This window comes from Sarcophilus harrisii, chromosome 5, assembly GCF_902635505.1.
Source record: "Sarcophilus harrisii chromosome 5, mSarHar1.11, whole genome shotgun sequence".
NCBI lineage: Eukaryota > Metazoa > Chordata > Mammalia > Dasyuromorphia > Dasyuridae > Sarcophilus > Sarcophilus harrisii.
This window is the reverse complement of record NC_045430.1, coordinates 136,759,015-136,781,625: the sequence shown is the minus strand read 5'-3', so window position 1 is coordinate 136,781,625 and position 22,611 is coordinate 136,759,015. Positions and strand designations below refer to the sequence as shown.

The 22,611-nt window shown below is 31.0% G+C and overlaps 1 protein-coding gene across 1 annotated transcript in view; it reads right to left on the bottom strand.

The window, feature by feature from the left end:
* Positions 1 to 22,611, bottom strand: part of SEMA3D (semaphorin 3D) — a 224,726-nt gene that overhangs the window by 7,584 nt on the left and 194,531 nt on the right. Inside the window, exons 12-17 of the mRNA XM_031938642.1 lie at positions 21,828 to 22,050; positions 19,885 to 19,973; positions 18,084 to 18,125; positions 16,524 to 16,681; positions 13,623 to 13,687; positions 9,345 to 9,484 (exon numbers count right to left, since the gene is read on the bottom strand). Of these exons, the coding sequence (XP_031794502.1) occupies positions 9,345 to 9,484; positions 13,623 to 13,687; positions 16,524 to 16,681; positions 18,084 to 18,125; positions 19,885 to 19,973; positions 21,828 to 22,050 (717 nt within the window). The remainder of the gene's footprint in view (positions 1 to 9,344; positions 9,485 to 13,622; positions 13,688 to 16,523; positions 16,682 to 18,083; positions 18,126 to 19,884; positions 19,974 to 21,827; positions 22,051 to 22,611) is intronic.

Genomic DNA, 22,611 nt, shown 5'->3' with positions numbered 1-22,611 from the left:
TAACAAAAAAGATTCTTAATAATGGTTTTCTTAAGTCACATGTCCTAATATATAGAAGCCATTACCGTTTTGGTTCCACTGATCTTTTTTCTTCTTCTTTTTAAATTTTGACAGGAGGGAATTGTGACATATTCCACACAGATTGTATGACACTTCATTATTATTTTCCCCATTCTCTTTTTGCATCCTGTTTATGTTGTTTTACTCACAGGTTTAGTCATTTTCCTGTTTTTCTTTTATGCTTTTGTCCCCATAGGACAGAAAGTTTCATAAACACCTAGGATTTCATTACTTTGTACTAGATCTTTAAACTTTTGCTCTTGTATGCTTAATTTGGACTTTAATTTCTGACCTGCAGATGTAAAACACATTTTATTAAATTTCAAACTTTCTGGATTTGTCATTTAGACAGTACAGATCATTTCATTGATATTAGATGTGGTTTTATTCTTTCCATAAATTTCAAAACTATGCATTATAATGGCACAGCAGCTTCAACAGGATACATTCAAAATTGATAAATTAGATTATCACAGGATTTTAGCAATTTAGAGGCAGGCAATCTGTGAGTCCAGAAATTAGGTGGTTGATTAACATTTGCCTAGTCTACATTCTCATGTGCTGCTTTTATTCTGCATTGAAATAGGATGCATTATGAACACTGTATTTCTCCAGTGAAATGTCAGTACAGTCAATTTAGAAAATGCAACTCTTCTGCAAATAGATAATGCAATCTTTAGTCAATGATTTAAACTCATGGAATTTTTTCCACTTTAGAAGTGATAAGTAAAAATTGCTGAGACCTACAAATCAAAATCATGCTTGAAAAAGGCATGGGATATCCATTTACCTAATGTGAGTAAAAAGAATAGATATATTTCAAATTATTAAATGTAGATCTTCAGCAAAAAAAGCATTTTTAAATGGGAATACAAAGGATATGTAAGTGCCAGGACATCAGGTAAAGGTCAGTGACTTCTGTTCATGTTGATGGCTGACTAATGGTAATTCCTTTATAGATAATTCATTCATTAGTTCTCTCACAGATAAAATACTGCCCCTGTCTTAGAAGAGATTGTACCTTTAAAGGACATCTCCTTTCATTAACTACCAAATGAAAAAATAGAGAGAACTAGATAACTAGAAAATTAAAGGAAAATGAAGACAGATACACAGAAGTACTGTATTCCTACTTATTTCTATTAATTATATACAGTATTTTAAAATTATCTAGTAACAGTGAAGAAACATGGAATTATATATAGGTGAATGTTGGAAACAGATAAAGACTTTTTCATGACAGTGGATAATTAATAAAGAAAGGAAATATTTAAAGATGTTTTAAATCCTCAGAAGCATATGCTTTGTACCTTTTATAAGAAATCATGATGATAATGTTGATGATGATATAAAACATAAGAATTTATGACTGACTACAGGAAACTTGCCCACATTATACTTGAAGGACAAATGATGTAGTGGGCGTAGTTTTTACTCCCAGTTCACAAAAGTCTATGGTGATGATGGTGGTGGGGGAGTTAAAGGGACACTTGGGACCTGATGACTAACCTACCAGTTAGAGGCATAAATATCATCAATTACAAAAGTAACATCAAGAACAAGTCACTAGATAATTGACTCATGAACTTAATCACACCAGACTGTGAAATAATTCAGTAAAGAAGCATCCTCCCACTGGCAGCAAGACAGGTTGGTGACAGCTTCTGTGCTATAGGAGATCCTGTCCCTTTCCAGAAACCATTCTGAGTGGAAGTAAGATTCTGAACTCTGATCTGCTGAGCATGAAGGAGAATATATCCTGCTGGGCCAAATGCTTCCAATCTAGTCTGGATTTTGCCCTTTTCCTACCCTCAGGAAACAGTTTTGCAGGTTCTGGACAAAGTATCATTTGTATAAATAATCTGCTGAAACATTACAGTTCTGGTACTTTAAAATGCAATGCCACAGAAAGACAATTGAAGCTGCATTTAAGTTGATGTAAGATTTTACTGTCATCCCACTGTGTAAAGTGCTTTTAAAAATTCCACTACAAACAATTTTTTAAAAAATAACAGGATTTTTTAATAAAATTTTTGTAGTAAAAATTTCCTCACCCAAAAAGATGTAAGATAATCAGGTAAATATAAACAAGAAAAGGAAAAGAAAAATGTACATTTGTAATTTTAAAAAATATTAAGGAGACAAAGTAACAAGAAACACTTTTTTTAAATGCCAGATTTAAAAAAAATAATGATAAATGTTATTGAAATGTTTTACCTAAACTGAAATTTTATCCATATTAATTAACAATAACCTTGAAACCAAGTTGTATTTCTCAACTTCAAATGTAAGATAATTATAAAGTAACATAACTAAAATAAAATCTAAAATGTTTTAAGTTTAATCAACTTTGATATATATTTTTGGAAAATTAGATAGACACACCAATAGATACATTGAAAGATAGATAGAAGCATCTATATGCACTCATGCATATATATACATATAAATACTTCTCAATTCTTATCAATCTAGAATTCTCTTCCCCATTTGTCAGTATTGATGGCCACTTGTTCAGAATACTGGAGAGGGAACGGAAATATTTAGTAGCAGTTTGGATTAAGTAAATGTTAAGATCCTGACTAACTCTTTAATTCTTGAAACCAGTTTCTCCTTGTCATAACTAGATTGCTATCTACTACAATAAATAGAGGTATTCTCAGAAGTTCTGTCCTGAGCCCCTCTTCTCTTCTCTCTTGACATTTTCTCTTCTGATGATCTTATAGACTTTAAGGACTTTAACCCTACTGACATAGCTGAGCCATCTCCAAATCCAATTTTTATCCTAATTTCAGTTGTATCTTTCAAATTTCCTGTTGAGAATCTCTAACTTGATTAATGCCTTGCAGAATCCTCAAACTGAACATATTCAAAGTCAAACTCTTCATCTTCAAAATTAGCCCTTTTCTTGACTTTCTTATTTTGATTAATGGCACTCCTATTTTTATAGAGTTGGAATGCTGATGCTTTCTTTCTCATCCCTGATATTCATCCTTCATTGAATTTGCATAATTCTTTTTCTTATCTTTCATATTGGTCTCATTGTGCTCTCATGCCCATAATCACTATTCTAGTTTTAATTCTTATTATATACCCTCCAAAGAATGGTAATAGAATCTCAACTAGGTTCTCTGTCAATCTACCCAAGGAAGATTGATTTATCTTCCTTATTAAGAAACATATATAAAAACATCAATTCCTTCTAAATGCTTACCAAATTAATTCTAATTCTTTAACCTCTCAACGAGTCCTCCATACATAATTTCCAACTTCTGTTTCCTCTTTTAGACCTATGTCTCCTGACAAATAGAATGCTTTTGGTATTTCTGAATATTCTCCTAGATGTGCTTTTTGGTTTGTTTTTCACTTTTAATTTTTTTTATTCTGAATTCAAATAGAAAATTAAAAAGCAACATTTCCATATACCATTACATAGGAGAGTTGTGGAACAAGAAATATCTCAAATACCGTGGAAACAGAAAACTGTTAATCTCTAATCTGTAGAGCTTGCGGTTCTTTTAAGGTATCTAATACATTCACTATTAGAGTTCCAAAGATTTCCTATTTCTGTGTCTTTCTAGGGAGTTGTTTTTTTTTTTTCCATTTTGTCAAATCCATTTTGTAATGAGTTATATGCTTTTTCAATTTCTTCAAATCTATTTTGTGAGGAGTTATAAAATTTTTCCATTTCACTAAATCTATTTTAAGGAGTTTTCTTCAGATAATTTCTATTTTTCCTTTTCCAAACTTTCTTGCAAAGCTCTCATTTTCTTTCCACATTTTTCTTTTAACTCTCTTTTAAGACTCTTTTGGAATTCTTCAAAGAGAGCCTTGTGAGATGGAGATCAACTTATATCACTCTTTAGGACTTTGTCTGGAAATAATTTGCCCTTGAAATCCTCAGTGTTCGAGGTCTGTTCTTCTCTTTCTCCATAAAAGTTATCAATGGTAAGAGTTCTTTTTGCTTTTTTGCTAATTTTTCTAAAGGTTAAGATCTGCAAAGGGGAGATTATCACAAACTTCCTCTATAGGTGATAGTGGTTTTAGGCTGCTTTGGGTGGGTGTTTGATTGATTTCTAGCATTGGGTGGTTGCAGCCAAGTCCTGCATTATTTTGGGATTCAGAGGCTCACTATTTTTCTTTTCTATTAGCATTGGATGTCTCACAGTTGATCTGCTCATCCACTGGCTTGTAACCAGTGCAGAGTAGCCAACATTACTATATTTTGACTAAGAGCCTCATGTTAGATTCCTCAGCAGGCAGGTGCTACACTACTCTGGCTTTCTGCACTGGGCCTGAGCTTGGCTGCCTGCCTCCACCCCCATGTCTGATTTAAACAGACTTTTTCTGAAGTTCTTCCAAAATATCTTCTGTTGGAAATTTGTTACATTCCAAATATTTGTGGGTTCTGTCACTCTGAAACCAATTCAAAAGTTTGATTTGTTGTTTATCTGAGGGATGCCAGGAAGAGTTCAGATAAAACCCTATGTATTCTCTACCATCTTGACTCTACATCCTTGTGTCTCTTTCTATATACCTCATGATTTTACAAATCCATGCCTTTATTTGTCCTATCTTTTCTTTCAGGAATTCCATCTCTATTTGTTGAAATCTTACTTATTTTTCAAATCCCTATTCAAACTCCACTTCTATTTAGTTAACTTTTCCTCTTCTTCCTGGATGATATGATCTTTTTCTCAACCACAATTAATATGTGATTGTGCTTCTGACAGACCATAATCTGCCTTACATTGCCTATTGAAAAATATTACTCTTTGAGAAATACTCTTTCCTTCTGCTACTTTTATGCTCCTTAAAAACTACCTCTATACCCCTCCACTGCTTTATATACAGTAATCAATTATTATTAAATTATTAAATAGCTGCTATATTAAATTTAGTTCTAATCAGAAATGAAGGAAACACTCTACAATTGGCGATATCTGAGGGATGCCAGGAAGAGTTCAGATAAAACCCTATCTATTCTCTACCATCTTGACTCTACATCCTTGTGTCTCTTTCTATATACCTCATGATTTTACAAATCCATTCCTTTATTTGTCCTATCTTTTCTTTCAGGAATTCCATCTCTATTTGTTGAAATTTTACTTATTTTTCAAATCCCTATTCAAACTCCATTTCTATTTAGTTAACTTTTCCTCTTCTTCCTGGATGATATGATCTTTTTCTCAACCACAATTAATATGTGATTGTGCTTCTGACAGACCATAATCTGCCTTATATTGCTTATTTAAAAATATTACTCTTTGAGAAATACTCTTTCCTTCTGCTACTTTTATGCTCCTTAAAGACTATCTCTATACCCCTCCACTGCTTTATATACAGTAATCAATTATTAAATAGCTGCTATATTAAATTTAGTTCTAATCAGAAATGAAGGAAACACTCTACAATTGGCAATGATCTATTTGAGAAGCAGTGCATGTATGAATGATAAGGAATTCATTAAAATAAGTTCACTATGCATTCATATTAGTATATTCAAACAAATTTCAGTTTTCTTATTAATTAAAATCATTGTCTTTTGTATAATCTGTATCTGGTTTTGGTATGGTCCTATGACAAATTTAAGAGGAATTTTAGATTAATTCCATAAATTCAGAAAAGTAGTATACAGAGGGAAAATTCAGCCAATAGATAAGAATTTTTGTTACAAAATTTATCCCATTAAAAAATTATAAGGGACTAATATTATAAGAAGGAAAATCTTTGTGTATATCAGCAGAACAAAACTCACACATATGTTATTAACATATAGGACAGTTGTGATACTAATTTCTCAATAAATTTGATAATCAATAATCATTAAGAAAATTTCAATTTTAAATACCCCTGATGAACTAATAGAAATGATCTGTAACATTTTAACACTGTTACAATAATCAGCTCTTGCGGTTTCTTTTCTTTCTCAGATTTTTTTTTTCTTCTGGATCTGATTTTTCTTCTACAGCAAGATAACTGTATAAACATGTATATATATATTATATTTAATACATATTTTAACATATTTAACATATATTGGATTACCTGCATCTAGAGGCAGAGCTGAGGGGAAGAAGGGGAAATTCCTGGAGAAGTTTGAGAGCCAGCAAGTCTTTGTTTGGAACTTCCATCAATCTTTGAGAAAATAAGGATAACTGGTGGCATGATGCAGCTACTGATGGTTTCCTATTCTTTATGGCACAACTCTTTTTTTCCTTAATTTTATTTTATTTTTATGTTTTAAATCATATGTAAAAAGAGTTCTCTATGGTCATTTTGTAAGATTATGATGTCTAAATTTTTTCATCTTCCCCCTTTTATTCCCCCACCTCATCCCTGAAACAGCAAAACAACTGATATAGGTTATACATGTACAATTGTTTTAAATATGTTTCTATATTTGTCATGCTATGAAAGAAAAATCAGAACAAAAGGATGTGTGTGTGGGGGAAGAACAAGAAAGAAAAAACAAGCCAAAAGAGGAGAAATAGTATGTTTTTATTTGCATTAGGTTTCCTTAGTTTTACCTCTAGATGCAGATGGCATTTTCTATCTCAAGTCTATTGGAATTTCTTGAATTATCACATTGCTGAGAACTAAGAATATTATAGTTTATCATCATATAATCTTACAATTACATGTACAATATTCTCTCGATTCTGCTCACTTCACTCAGCATCATTCATATAAGTCTTCTGAGGCTTTTCTGAAATTTGCCTGTTCATCATTTCTTAGAGAACAATAATATTCCCTTATATTCATATGCTATAACTTAGTCAGCCATTCACCAATTTATGGGCATCCATTAAGTTTCCAGTTCCTTGTATGGTACAATTCTTGATGTCCCACTAGTTCCTCTCCACTGCTACCCTCTCATAATTTCTCCCTGGCTCTGAACTAGATCCTATTTTTCTATATGAGCTTCTCAAAGCTTGAATGAGTCCTTCCCCAATTGGAATATGATTATTGTGTCTAAGTAAACTATGTGTAATTGATTTTAGGGTCAGCTTAAGTCTTTTTCACATCTAGTTTTTATTGATGGATTAAATTTTAAAAGTGTTCTTGTAAAACAAAAATAATTACTTTAGAGACGTGGAATAGTCAATGAAAATTCGATTCTTTCAATATCTTAAGTATATTTTATTACTAAGTGACCAATCTAAACTTTAGCATTTCAGATTTCTGTTGTATGAAACATAAGCATGGCCAGTAACAGAATATATATAGGGATGCTCTCATGTAAATATGCCTTTCAACAGTGTAGCTCTTAGCTATTGCTTTTTCTGATGAGCCATTTTTGTTTAATTACTTTTACATGCTCAAAATGATAGAGTCCTTTCTCTGAGTATTTATCATTTTAAATATGCAAATATAGCAAATTAGTATATCTATCTGTTATTCCTAGTCATTAGTATGCTACATTTTCTAATCATATATTCCATTTATGTTATCTTTTATACAAATCCTTTCAAATAAGTTATCATTGGCAATATGCTGTGACCTATTTAACCAAATCAATCAAACAACAAATTTTTTGACAAAAGGCAAATGGCAAGCCACCTGCCTGGTTACTATGCTAGATACTGGGGATACAAATACAAAGAATGAAGTGACCCTTATTAATAATGTTTATTTTTTAACATAAATATAAAGATATATATATATATATATATATGAAATTGTATATATAGAGAGAAAGACACACACACATGCACCTATACATATAAAAATATGTATCCATGCAAAGTAATTAAATACAAGGACACTTGGAACAGCCCTGATGAATTGCTGAATTGGGAAAGGTTCATGTAAAAGATGGAGTTTTAACTCTATTAAAAAAAAAAAGAGAGAGAGAGAGAGTAACTCTATAAGTCAAGAGTGAGACAGAAGTACATTCTAAGAATAGGGAATGCCTAGTTGGAAAATTCAGAGTAGAAGATAAGGCGCCATATATGAGAAATGAGATCAGTTTTCTGCCAAGTTTGGTGGAAGAATAATTGCATAGTTGAAAAGTACAATTGGACCAGCTTTTGTAGACCCTTAAAATTCTAACTAGAAGAGTTTTTATTTCCTTAGTATTTGGCTTAGTAAGAAAGTTGTATTGTCAAATCTACTTTGATTGAAAATTAATTTGGCAAAAGTATGTAGGATGGACTAAAACCATGGGATACTTAAGGTTGGGAGGCTAATTTTGAAGTTGATGCAATAAATTAGTCAAGAAGTGATGAAGGCTTGAACTAAGATACTAGATATATGAATAAAGAGAGGGTGTCAGATGTAAAAAATTTTGTGAAAGTAGAAATGGCAAGATTCGGTTAGTGATGAATTATGTAGAGTAAAGGAGAATGGGGAGAAGCCTATAAAAATGATGAGCTAATGACCCTGAGATACTGGAGGTGAGGATTTTGGGGAAAAGATAGTCTGGTTTTAAATATATCAAATTGAAGATGTGTGTCTTGCTATTTAGGCCTTCTTCAAAGTGAACATTCCAAAGATCTCTAAGTACTTAACAGCTCTTTGTTAAGGAAGCTTCACAAAATTCTATGCTATACTTCAGTGACAGGGAAGTTCAAAAACAATGAGATAAAGGAAATAAAAATCATGTTCATTTTGTTTACACTTATGTTAATTTCTTCTAACAATATAAATGTCAGAGTATACATATATATATATATATATATATATATATATATATATCACATGTAGACCAATTTTATTGTTTTGATTTAGGAGGGGAGAGGAGGGTGAAAGTGAGATAGAATGGGTTATAATGATTGCTATTTTATCAAGAGTGGGATGTTTCTAGTTATTTTATACTTTGATTTTGCTTTTTTCCTACAATGTAAAAACTAAGTCAAGGACAAACTATTTTGGTGGTCCATTAGCATTTAAAAAACTAACAATAAAAATATATATACAAAACACTTCTTTTTTTTATTTTTGATTTCCAAAACAAAGAGACTGCCCTGAAAAATTTATGACAATGAAAAAGGATAAAAGGTTTTCTATGAATTTTTCCATTCAAAATTCATCTGTTCTCGAAAGTATTCAATCAAAATAATGAAATAAGCCTGTTTTAATTTTGAAAGCAATATAAAATTTTCATTATTAGTCATAAAATGAGTTTTGCTTTACACTGAATGAAATTAGAATCCCATGTGATGCTAAAAGCAACATTTCCTATATAGTAATAACAAGTGTCTTGAAGTTAATTTTTAAAAATTATTCTGATAATATTTTGCTCAGGATGAATATTCCCTTCCTTGGTGACTATAACTTACCTCCTCTCGATGCTCTTCTCCAGATCTCTGGATATACCACTTAATAGAGGCTTGCTGGGATTTAGGAATACATTCCAGAAAGGTTGAATTAAATTCAATGCCAAAAATCACCTTTTCATCAGCAGTTTCATGACTAATGCCTGGAAAGCAAACATGGTATAAGAGATTAACCTCGACCTGATTTTTAAAGCAATAGGAAAATGGACTGATTTAGAACAGATGCTGTAAGGGAAAGAATCATAATATATTATTGAAGAAAAGGGAACCTCAAATTTTGTTTAATATCAACTCTCATAACTTTTTTTTTAATTCTAGGTCAATATTTCCACACAATTTATTTTTATGAAGTTCTTAAGATATGTAAAATAAAATACTGTCAATAACTATGGTGAAAGACTTTAGAATTCTTATTGATGCAATGATAAATCACATGCAAAAAATAAATGAAGATGAAACATTCCTAATGACGAATTTAAAATGCAATACACACATTTTCAGACATGATTAAGGATTTTTTTGTTTTTTGTTTTTTGCTGAATTATGTAGACATTTATTCAAGAATTTTTTTAATTGACTCAAGGGTACAGGGCACTAGTGGGGAGGGGAAAGTCAATAAAATGCAATTCTTGTTATTTGAAAATTTAAAAAGTATTATTTTTTCAAAAATTATCAAAACGGAAAACTTGAAAATAAATTTTGTGCTCTGAGTAAGGGAAAACTTAAGCAAACAAAAAAAAAATCTTCCCTTAGGTAAAACTTAAAAAAAATAAAAACCTTTATTATTTTCAACCAAAATGAACAAAAAGAAAAATAGCTCATGCCAGTAGCCTTTTAGCTCTCTAGTCAGGCCTGTGAGAATAATATCAACAGCTAATATTTATATAAATCTTTTATGTGCATAACAACTTGAAGACATAGACACTATTATCATCTTTTTTTTTTTTTTTTTTTACAGGTGAGGAAATGAGAGAGATAAATGTTAAGTGATTTGCCCTACATTAACCAGATAATAAGTGTTTGAACCCACATTTGAATCCAAGTTTTTCTGATTCCAGGTAGCATACCCCAACACTAGCTGAAAATATGCTAATTTTTTTAGTGTGATTTAATGATAAAAGCTATCAAAATTTAATAGTTTTTTTTAACAACTTAAAGGTATATAATAATTAATATAGTGCTTTCCTAGCAGAAATTGTATTATTAGATAGAAATATGTGGAATCACATATGTATTCCAATACTCAGAAAATGGATTTTACCTTGTTATACATCATTTTATTTTAATTTTAATAAGAAAAATGTGATGGAAGTATTCTTCAAGACTATATGTCCTAAATGCATGTGTGTGTGAAGTAGTTTATAGCAAACTTTCTGAGCAGTGTATGAGATACCTTATTCTCTTAAATCAATTGTACCATCTGTAATACATTCATTCTCAACTAACCAAAGCTTGTGTCCCATGTGTGATCTCAAAACTAGTGCTCACATCTGATCAAATAGAAAATGACTGCTGCTAGGCCAGATGGACCTGAATATGTACATATACTTTTTTGAATAAAATTTTGAGATGCTTATTCAGCAAAGTAGCCTAGTTGGAATGGCAGGCAGAAGACTAAGGAATAAGAATGGACAAGAACATTTAGCAAACAGAATTATTAAGAAATCTTCATGCATATATAAATATCCATTGGGTTATTTCTTTCATTGGGTTTCTTTTTTTCATCAATTGATTGTTGTTTTCAAGGAGAATTTTCAAGCCTATGATATGTAATAATAAATTACTCCTTTTCTAGCAACCAATGTATGACTTCTATTTAAAAGCTACAGTGTGTGGCAGTCAACAAAATATCATTTTCTACAGTTAAAATTGTTTCTTTAGTCTCATAATGCAATTTATGATGAAAAAGAGAAAGATCATCAAAAACATGAGGATACTTAAATACAGTAATCACTGATGCCTTCTAGAAATGGGGTGTTATATAACCAAAAGGATTATACTAATTATGAGGAAGCAAATAAATATTCTAATAATCTGCTTTGGTTGTCATATAACAGACTCAAAGATGCAAAGGAAAGATTAAATCAAATTTATTTCATAAACTCCTTCAAATTAATGGAAAATTATGTAAGAGAAAAATTCTGTAAGACCAATTATTTGCCTGAAATGATCAATTGCTTGACTGAACTCCCTTTGTTAATTCAATTAATGTAATAGGTATTGTAGTTTATACCCTCATTTGGATTTAAGGATAATCCAGAATTTAATTCTGTTCTTAATTACAATTTCCATACCATGTCTGTATTTTACACATAGAGATGGAATATCTGATCTCTTCCTAGATTATGATGGTATAAAATTGCATTTAATATTAAACTAGGATAAATTATATATTAATATACTTAATTTAATTTAAAAGTAATTTCAAGTGAACTTTTTGTTTCTAACATATGAAAAAAACATTTTGCTGTGCAAAATGCTTAAATTATTTTCCTTTAAAGAAAATATATAATCACTACATTTTATTTTAAAATCTTTCTTGGGAACTTAAGATAACCTAAGTGCAATTATGAATTATGAATGGCATTTCTCTTTAAGTTATTGTTCTGTCCTGTCTCCTATACATTTCTTACCTTCTAGAAAAGTGTTGCCTTCATTCTGTTTCTATTTCTTTACCAAGAAGTCACTCTTTCATTCTATTGCAGTCCTGCTTCCCTCCCTATCATTTTATAATAATTGCTCTCTCCAAGTTTACTAATGATATTTGAATTGTTTCATTCAATCCTCTCTCCTCAGACCTCATTCTTCTTGAGGTCTGTTATCTGTTGTTTTTCACTCTACTCATCATTGCTTCTTTCCTGAGACAGTCTTTTCCATTGGATCCCATTTTTTGTACATAACAGGGATAACTCTTCTCATTTTACTTAAGGATCATACTCAGATGCTACTAGTCTTACACACAGTTGAAGGGTTTGTCAGAAGCATATGTATACATGTGAGTTAAGAACTGCATTAAGATATGAAGATAGGAATATTATTGTTCTGTAAGAAATGAATACAGAGAGGCTTGGAGAGACTTACATGAACTGATGCTAAATGAAATGAGCAGAACCAGGAGATCATTATATACCTCAACAACAATACTGTATGAGGATGTATTCTGATGGAAGTGGATTTCTTCAACAAAGAGAAGACCTAACTCAGTTTCAATTGATCAAGGATGGGCAGAAGCAGCTACACCCAAAGAAAGAACACTGGGAAATGAATGTAAACTGTTTACATTATTGTTTTTCTTCCTGCGTTATTTTTTTACCTTCTGAATCCAATTCTTCCTGTGCAACAAGAGAACTGTTTGCACACATATATTGTATCTAGGATATACGGTGACATATTCAACATGTATAGGACTGCTTCCCATCTGGGGGAGGGGGTAAAGGGAAGGAGGAGGAAAAGTCAGAACAGAAGTGAGTTCAAGGGATAATGTTGTAAAAAAAAAAAAAAATTACCCAGGCATGGGTTCTATCAATAGAAAGTTATTAAAAAAAAAAAAAAAAAAAAGAACTGCATTAAGATAATATTCTGACTCCTTGAAAGTAGGAACTAAGAGCACTGAAAACACTGCTGGAAGTACTATGCATATCATAAATCTTTGAAAAAGGTCTACTAAATGATGAGTCAGGAGCTCTTAAGGCTTCTGAAGCTATGTTATTAAGGCCTTGTCCAAAGGTTTGTTTCTATACTTTTGGTTTCCCAAAGTCTGCTCAGTTCTGTTAGTTTGGAGAACATGTAATTATGTCTAACAATAAAACTTCATATCTTTTAAGTGCAAATTGGCACAGTATAGGAAAAGCTGATAAGGAAAAACAATTGTAAAGAATACAGATCAGATAAAGAATGATAAATCATTTAGTTATCACTCTTTATCTTATCTTTATTCTTTAAATGATTCTTTACTTTGCAAAGTGATTCACTAGAATTTCTTTTTCTTAGAGTAAGTTATGCTTATACATACGTTGTATTTTAAAAGATACTTTAGTTCTTTATCTAAAATCTTTGTGTATTTAGTTCTATGAGTGTAATTCATATAAGATTTGACCTCAACAATTTAAAAGTAGTATGTCTTTATTAGGAATGTACTTTTTGTAAAAAAGATTATTTCACAGTATTATTCTATGCTTCAGAATAAAAATGAATAGAAAAAAAAGTCTACTTTTTAAAGAGAGAAAATTACAATAAACCTAACTGAATAAATGAACAAAATGAACAAATATAAAAACTTACTGTCTTCTACGTCCCAGCACTGAGTGATGGGGTCTCCATATTTTACATCTTGTCTCCTAGCTCGCCTATGGAAAGTGAATTAAAATATTTTTTAAAAGTCAGCAATAGCTAATTGGACTTAGAACATAACCATGTCTAATGTAGAAGAGATAGAAATGTAAAGCAGGGCTGCTGCCACCTGTTAAATCTTGAACAGAAATAGACATTCATCTCAGAAAAACAGTGCTTTCATTTTTAAATACAAACAAATACAAATTAGTGTTCCATATAATTTTCACATGCTCCCTTGCCCTTTTCTTTGGCTACCTAGATTATATCAGTTTTGAATATAAAGGTAACTGTAGGATAAAACAGTTACAAGAAAACAAATCTGTCTCCCTGAATTCTCATGGAACTGTGTGTTTGATATAAGCACAGAACAATAGGGATTCTTTGAGAGCATTAGTTTTGATTGAACATTGTATTGATATACCCAATAATCTCATTTCTTCTTCTGAATTAGATTTGATAATTAATATTTTGATTATATTAATATGATAATAAATGAAGAGAGGTGATAAGTACCTATCTATATTTTAAGCAAATGGAAGCAGATCTTTTCACTTCTTTTGGCTATTTAATTTTCTTAGACTATAGTAGTAGCAGCAGCAACAACAGTAGTAGAAGTAGTAACAGTAGAAGGAGGAGGAGGAAGAGGAGGAGGAGGAGGAAAAGCAGGCAGAAGGAAAGAAAGGAAGACTGTAGTAATGACAACTCATATAACCTGTATTTTCCTCAGTTTCCTTGACAGTAAAATGGGGATAATAGTAACAACTATCTCTGGAGGTTGTTGTAGAATCAAAATAAAACAATTTTTGTTATGCTAAGCATGGTATTTAGCACATGATTAAATCTACATAAATGTTTACTTACTCTTCCCCCCTTCTCTAGTAGTAGTATTAGTAATAATAGTTACATTTTGCTTCAGAGCAAAGTGGCTTATTTTTTTTTAATGAACTTTACAACTGTTCTGTAAGATAGAAAGATGAGGAAACTAAGGCTTAAAAATGTTAAATAATTTACATGGCCACTCAAATATCAGTGTCAGAGGCAAGATTTTAAACCCAGATCTACCTGATTCCAAGCTCAGAACTCTGCCCTGAGATCATTTCTCTCAATTGCCATGATTCAACTTTCTGCAAAATCCTGTATCCTTCAAAAGAATGGCATTGATTGGATTATAATTCTTGGGTAAGATTCAAACATTTCATCATTTGTTTATTGTAAACATGATGTTGGGAAGATCAAAAAATCACAATGGACTAATACAGTTTTAGGGAGGGAAACACATTATGGACTTGTCAAAGTGCATAAAGTCAAGAATATTTCTGAATCTTGTCTTTTGTAAGGTAAGATCAATTCCTCATTCATTACTGGTTAAAAAACATTCTTGTTCTTTTCACTTCTAGATTATTAAAAGGAGCGTATATTCCCCTATTAACCATAACAAATTTTATTTACATATCTATCTTCATCTCTTAACTGAAAATCACTACCCAGACTCATTGTATTTGCACATTTAAGACCAAAGATTAAATGGAGTTTATTAACCATCCCTTAAGGACTTTGTTTTTGTCCTATGTTACTATTGATTTGTTGCTACCCAGGAAAACAGGGGCAAATGATGATAATCCCAATCTTCAAAGTACTACATAAATAAATCAATAAATGATTGAATATCATAAACAATTCCTACAAAATTTACCCACAAAATAGCTTCTGCACATGACTTTCAGGTCATTTAAAAATTTATACAGATCAACTGATTTCTTTTAAATTGGACTTTGCCTTTTCCTTAAGCAAAAAAATTAACTTTTTTCCCTAGTTGTTCTGGCAATACACTTGTAATCTGAGATACTAAGGAGGCTGGTTCTGGCCAATCTCTTGAGCTCAAGAAGGTATAGGATATTTGCACTGACTTGAGCATCAATATGATGAATGCCAAAGAGTGTGGGAGGGTGCTTCCATGTTGCTCAGAGAAGGGCAGACTTCCCCAAGTAGGAAAGGGTAGTGCTCACACATTCCAAATTAATTAGTGGAAGGATTGAATCTATGAGTAGAACTTGCTTTTATACCTTGGTCAAAATAGAAAGAACCATGAAAAAAGGAAAGAAAAAAGTAAGGGAAGAAGAAAAGGAGAGAGAGATACATTTTCTAAATAGATTGAGGGTTTCCAGAATAGTGGATAATAATAAACAGGCAAACAAATTAATTAACTTGATTAATTTCCAAAGACAAACTCAATACAAATCAAAAGTTATTTGATAACATTCTCTATAGGTTCAAAAGGGAATTTTAAATATTTAGTCTTGGAATGCAAATAACTATTATTTCATGTTATCTCATATATATGTATATCATATGTATATATACATGTATGTGCACAGGCATACATAATATCTGTAAAAATGCCAATATTTATAAAATTTTTATGAATACACAAATATGCCAAAAGAAACAATATTTCCATTGTTAGCAATATAATGAAAAAAAGGTAAATAAAAAGTAGAACCATCAACTATTTTGTTGAAGGGTAATTTTACATCTCACTACATTAAAGTACCCTACATAAAAATTGTTACCCCATTTAAAGCAAAAACCTAAAAGAGTGTATATGTAAATATATATATATGTGTGTGTGTGTGTGTGTGTGTGTGTGCGTATACACACCTACATATAATATATATATTTATATACAATGTGAAAATATAACTGTGTATGTCAATATAGATTTATATTTTAAATGCATTACTAGTATACGCTATACTTTACCTATATTTGCTTTCTAAGAAATTAAGTCTTGAATTTTGGAAGGTGCTCCTCATGAACAGGGAATTTAAATGAACCTTTTAAATCTCTTACCTTTTGGAAGTTGGTGCATATCGAGAACATGCATTTCCATCCCAAGCACAGTAGGGATCTCTGGCAAGGCAACAATCTGCACAGGCCTTCCCATACGTATCACATCTGTGCAGAGAGAGCTGAACCAATCCATCTCGGGAACCAATGTACAATTGTTGCTGCAAATCAGGCAAAGCAAATGAATTAGAAGCATCTTTCAGGCCATTCTTAAGAATTTTCCTTTTCCCCTTCAAATACCACACTCATTGGCCTAAACATTGCTCTGGTTCATAGGGCTTCCTGCCCATTATAAAACACTTGTGAAGAAACACAAGGAAGAGTGAAAAAAACAGTCAATCACTTTCAACTCTGGCAGACCCGATGGTTGGCAAGATGTCTATGGCAGTACAGGGACAGCATTCTGTAGAGCTAATGTAACATTGGCAGAAATTTAAGAAGGTCAAAAACCAGCTGCTAGACTGAAGGAATTAAGATGTCAAATTCTTCCTTGATAGTTGAAAATGTACATTGGTTGTTTATATCAAGTGCAGATGACATAGGCAAATCTGATGATGAGAAGGATCTTACATGGTTGTTTCTATGTAAAAGGATCACAAAGAGCTTTATAAACTTTGCCCATGGAATTAACAAATCACTTCATTAGCTATTGATATTTCTTAGGTATTGTGTGGTAAGAAGATTTCAAGAGTTCTTGACTAAGGCTGAAGAGTATCAGATAAAAATGGAAAACTCCAAGGAAGTAGAGAAATCTGAGCCAAAAAAAAAAAAAAAAAATCCTGCTTTGGCTTCTGTGAATTGTGAAAGTTAAAAAATTTATTCTTTATAAATATAAAATGTTTTAATTTAGATCAATTATCTTAAGTAATGGCATATTCATCATAGTTGCATTATGAAACTACCATAGGAGTATGATGTTTAATTGCCTATGTAATTAGCGGTCTATAGGCAAATAGGAATAATGATCTTCTTGAGTGAGAGAGAACAATTTCCCCCTTCTGAGATGGTCTCAAAGTAAGAAAGTCGAGAAATAATCAATGTGTTACTTATTACTAGATTCATTTATTTTCAACCACCATCATCCTAACTCTGACTGTAGAGTTATGATAATTTAAAAGATTAGAATAAGAATAATTAAAAATATTTTGCCTCATTTGCATCAACTAAGATCTAGAGTACCACTGCAGAGAAGTAAGCAGTAAATACTGGATTTCAAAGATCATAAGATAATCTCTATGAAGTCAAGGCATTGTCACTGACCCCTACAAAGGCCAGTGGGACCATAAAGACTTTTCAAGGCCTCCATTTCAAGGGCAACTAAGAGACTTTCCTTTTTTTCATATTTGTAAAATGTGGAATTTTTACTAACTTTGGGGTAAACAATGGTTCATATTTAGATAAGAGAACTTTGTTCATCACTTTTAATTGTACTGATTTTTACATTCATTTAATTCAATTAATATTTATTGCCTACTATGTGCAAAGGCATCTTAATAAGCCAAAGAATCAGTCTTTGCTTAGAAAATACCTTCTCACTCTCAATAAAATAAAAATGGAACTTACTTGTTTCAAAGATATCTCCATATTCAATATCAATGATGGATTCTGAAAAAAGAATGTAGGGATGGATGAAGATTTTTATATTTACTTTTCTACCCACTTATAGCTAATCAATATATCAAATATCTATTAATTATTAGATTAAATTTCAAAGTCCAATTAATCCATTAATATGGAAAAGTACTGATTGGTTAAATGTTTCAGGGATTTTTCAGCCCTTCATATGTATGGATGCATGCATGTGTATGTATATATGTTTATATATGTATATGTACATATATACAGACAAATACATATATATATATATATATATATATACATATGTACAATTCTATTAGCATGATTTTTAAAAAATCCTGTAAGTAAAATTCTTTTATTATGATCACATAAGAAAAAAATCTAGCCTTAAAATTTTTTTTAAAGTTCACTTTCTTGAATAATAATTTTCTTCTCTAAATCTACTTTTCTTAACTGTTCTTTACATATCTTAAAACTGTATAAAGACATATCTTCATAATTACTTATTATTACCTATCAAGCCTTTCAAGTGTGGCCACTTTATTATATTTCATTTCCTATAGGTTTCCTTTAGCACATGGTCATAACTGACATTTGTGACCTCTTAGGAACTACTTAAAGATTTTTATTTTGTTTTGTTTTGTTTTGTTTTTTTTGAGTGAGGCAAGATAACAAGTCTAAGACTTTAGCTTTTCACCATTTGTATTATCAAAATATAAAACTGATTCTTTAGAACTCATGTTAATTAATTTATGCCTTTCATAGAAGAGGGTTTGGCCTTTTCTTTTTATGTAGGCTTATGTGGAAACAGCCTCTTTAAAAAAAATCATTCTCCAAAAGTACTATATAAGTTCAAAGAAGAATAGAAAGCAAATTTAGATTTTAAAAGAACAGTATATTTCTAAAAGTTTGCTCTTATGTAGTCCCTCAGTATAAGAAAAGTGGATAAATCTCCTTTTAATTTTTCCTTACAAGAAAAAATAAATTAAAATTTAGGTGGCACTAACAATAACACAGACACAATTTAAAACTGGTTTTTAAGATTCAATTTCATTAAAGGAGTAAGGGTCAACAATACTGAAATTATGAAATTCCTAAAGATATAGGGCAGCCTGTTGTATTTTGAAAAATAAGTGAAGTATACATTAAGCTGTTATAACTTTGTTTTCACATGACATGCAATATATGTACACACATATTCATCCATCCATATGTGTGTGTGAGACAAACAGACAGATTTTGGGAAAGAATAAAGCCTAGAAGGGCCTTGTGTGCTGTGGTCCAGAGGGTAACAAAGAGTCTGACATGATTTAATCACTGAACAATATGTGTGTACATATATATGTGAATAAACACACATATATTATTTATTGTTAGAAATTTCATATATATGTAAATATTTTTCTGGGAAGAAGGGGGTGAATAATTTACAAACTATTTTATAGGATACTCTATTTTAATTAGGAAAACTGAAAAATTAAAATTTATATTTTAGAAGAGTATCTGGAAAGCTACAGAGATTATAGGTTTTAATTTGACATGACCCTTTTGTCCTTGACTATCTTCTCAAAGAATGCAGTAAGGAGAGGCATTCCTAGAAGCCCCTGATTCAATGGTATGTCACAGAGGAAGAACAGTACTTTTCTAAGTATTAATTGTAATTGGCTCCCATGGATTTTCTTTGGAGGTTTCAGGGGGAGGTTTCAGAGTCACCCTCTAGTTGGGAGAGTAAGGAGAATAGAGAATGGATGACATTATCTATAGGTATTATGAATTTGGATCTTACCTTGAATACTTGCAACTCCTCTAGAACTACCTCTTCCATATCCCACTTTTCCTTTGCAATGCTGACAACTTTTAGTACCGTTCCAATATCTAAAACAAAATGTATCAATTATGAACCTTCATTTTTTATCTTCTACTTAATTATTAACACACTTCTAAGACTTTCTACTGCTTATATAAGTTTTCTTTAAATATCTTGAAAGAATTCAGACAAAAAATAAATACAATATATGAAAAATGATGTATATAAAACTTTTCCTGCCAAGGTATTATAAGTTTTCTGTTGTTCCCAAAAATAATACACACATGTAGGGAATGTTGAAAGACCTGGTATTTTTTAGTGTTCTTGACAATATGATCGTATATACTATATTTGAGAAACTTGAACTTTTCTCATATACACTGTAAAGGATAGAACACAGGACAAGCCTTTCAGGATATATTCATTAATGGGACAACCATATAGTAATTGCTAAAAGCCTTTAAAATGAAATATTTATTATTCATTCTTTTTAAAATCAAAATTCAGGATTCTTTCTATTATAATCTAAACCATTATCTTTACACATAAATGAAATGACAATTAAGCTAACAAAGAGGAAAACAGATCATACATAGGTTTGGAGCCAGAAGGTTGCAAAGAGGCCATCTGTTCCAAACTCTTCATTTTCAGATGAGGAAATTGATTCATAGAGAGCTTAAATGATTTGTCCAAGCTCACATAGATAAGAAACATCAAAGTTGGATTTTGAACCTAGGTCATTTCAGGCCAAATCCAACACTCAATCTACTGTATCATTATGTCTTCTCATTGAATTAGAAATTTTTTTGGGAGGTGGGAGAAAGCACAACTACAATTCACTTAAGCTATGTGCATTTTCTGCTGCTAGGAAAAGTAATGCATTTCCTCTCACCTGAAACTATTGAGTTTACTCTGCTAAAAAAAAAAATTGAGGATAGAAAATAAAAGGAATGTTTTATCTTTGAAACCATTTGAACTATAATGTACATATAACTTCTTAACAATTCCATATGTTCTCTCTTTCATGGGTATACTGGTAAATAAATTGTGCTAATACATATACTACAATTATACTATAATGACCTTTGATCTGGGCAAACTTTTTTTTTTTTACTTTTATTGATATTTTAATGAAGTTGGCCAAGGGATTTTTGAAATATCGTTTTATATCCTCTTTCATAAACATAAATACAAGGATATGTATTTAACACAGTGACTTTCCTATTACTATAAATGTCTGTTAAAACTATATAGCTCCACCTGGTGGTTCTAGAACATTTTGGACATTAAACATTTTGGACATTAAACATTTGGCAATACGGCTTAAAGAGTCAAGAGGTTTTTATGCAACATAATTTGATACCTTTTGTTCACTTAAATTCAAACAAAAATTTATTGTACTTTTCGATATAGCTATCCTGAAATGTCATTTTAGAAAACATTCTAATCTATAACTTCTCGAATTTTATTTCTATATTTTTCTTTTCTTTTTTTTTTTTTTTGAAGCAAAATCTATTCACTTGGCATTTACTGATATGTTAGAAGTAGTGCTTCAACTCTATTCTGTTGTCAGATTCAACCTTATAATCCACAATTTTATGGACCAATATTTGAATTCTCTAAGCTCATAAACATTCATTAAATAGGCAACATTTCTAGTATATACATTATACTTTCCGTATCTCTTTCTAATTACTAATTATCAGAGCACACACATTGAGTTTTGAGGTTAAAGATGCTTTGAACAATTATTATGATATTGTCACCAAGTCATACTGAATTTTTTTACACTTCTTTTAGGTCAAATGAGAAACAAGACAATGCTCATCAAAAGTATTTCTGATCAAGGTAAATCTTTCTTAACTTTTAAAAAAAATGATTTATTATCTTTTGAATACAATAAAATGAAACTTCCAACTTACCTGTTCCTAGAAACATTACATCATATTGACCATCTTCTGCAATAACATGATCCACCACAATCTGTGTCAATCTGTAATCCACATTAATTCTAGTAAAAGTAGGTCCTCCAGCCACAGGGTATACTGATTTATACATCACAGGATGCCTCTTTATAAAGCTAATAACATCATCTGGAAAATCTCTGGTTGACTTAATCAATGGATCATATGTTTTGCTTGGACACTGAAAAGAAAGAGAGGAAAAAAGGTATTAACTTGCCTCAACAAAATATTTTACATGGTTTCAGGCAGTAAGATTAGTAAAAGCTTAAAATTATCAACATTGAGTCAATTGAGAAATTTGACAAAATTCATTAGGAATGCTAAATGTGTTCATAGGGAAAAGTTATTATATTCAATTTTCACCCTTCAAAGGACCTTATGGATCACTCATAGGAATAATGGAATCTCAGGATGGGAAACTTGGGTGTCTATCTAATTCAATCTGTACCATCCAACCTATCCCCTCTACAATTCTACTGTCAAGTAGTTGGATAGTTCTAATTTCAGAAAGACCTAATACTTCATTTTATAGATGAGAAAACTGAGGCTTAACAAGGTTAATTGGTTTATCCAACATTCAAATATCATGCTTTCATTATTATCTGAAAAATAAACTAAGATGTTTAATGAAGCATTTAACCACAGGGCCACTTTTCAGCAAAATCTGAAAGTGGTCATTCCACCTTGATGATTTCTTTATCTGTCATTGTTTTATTACTACCACTCATCCAGGACACTATTC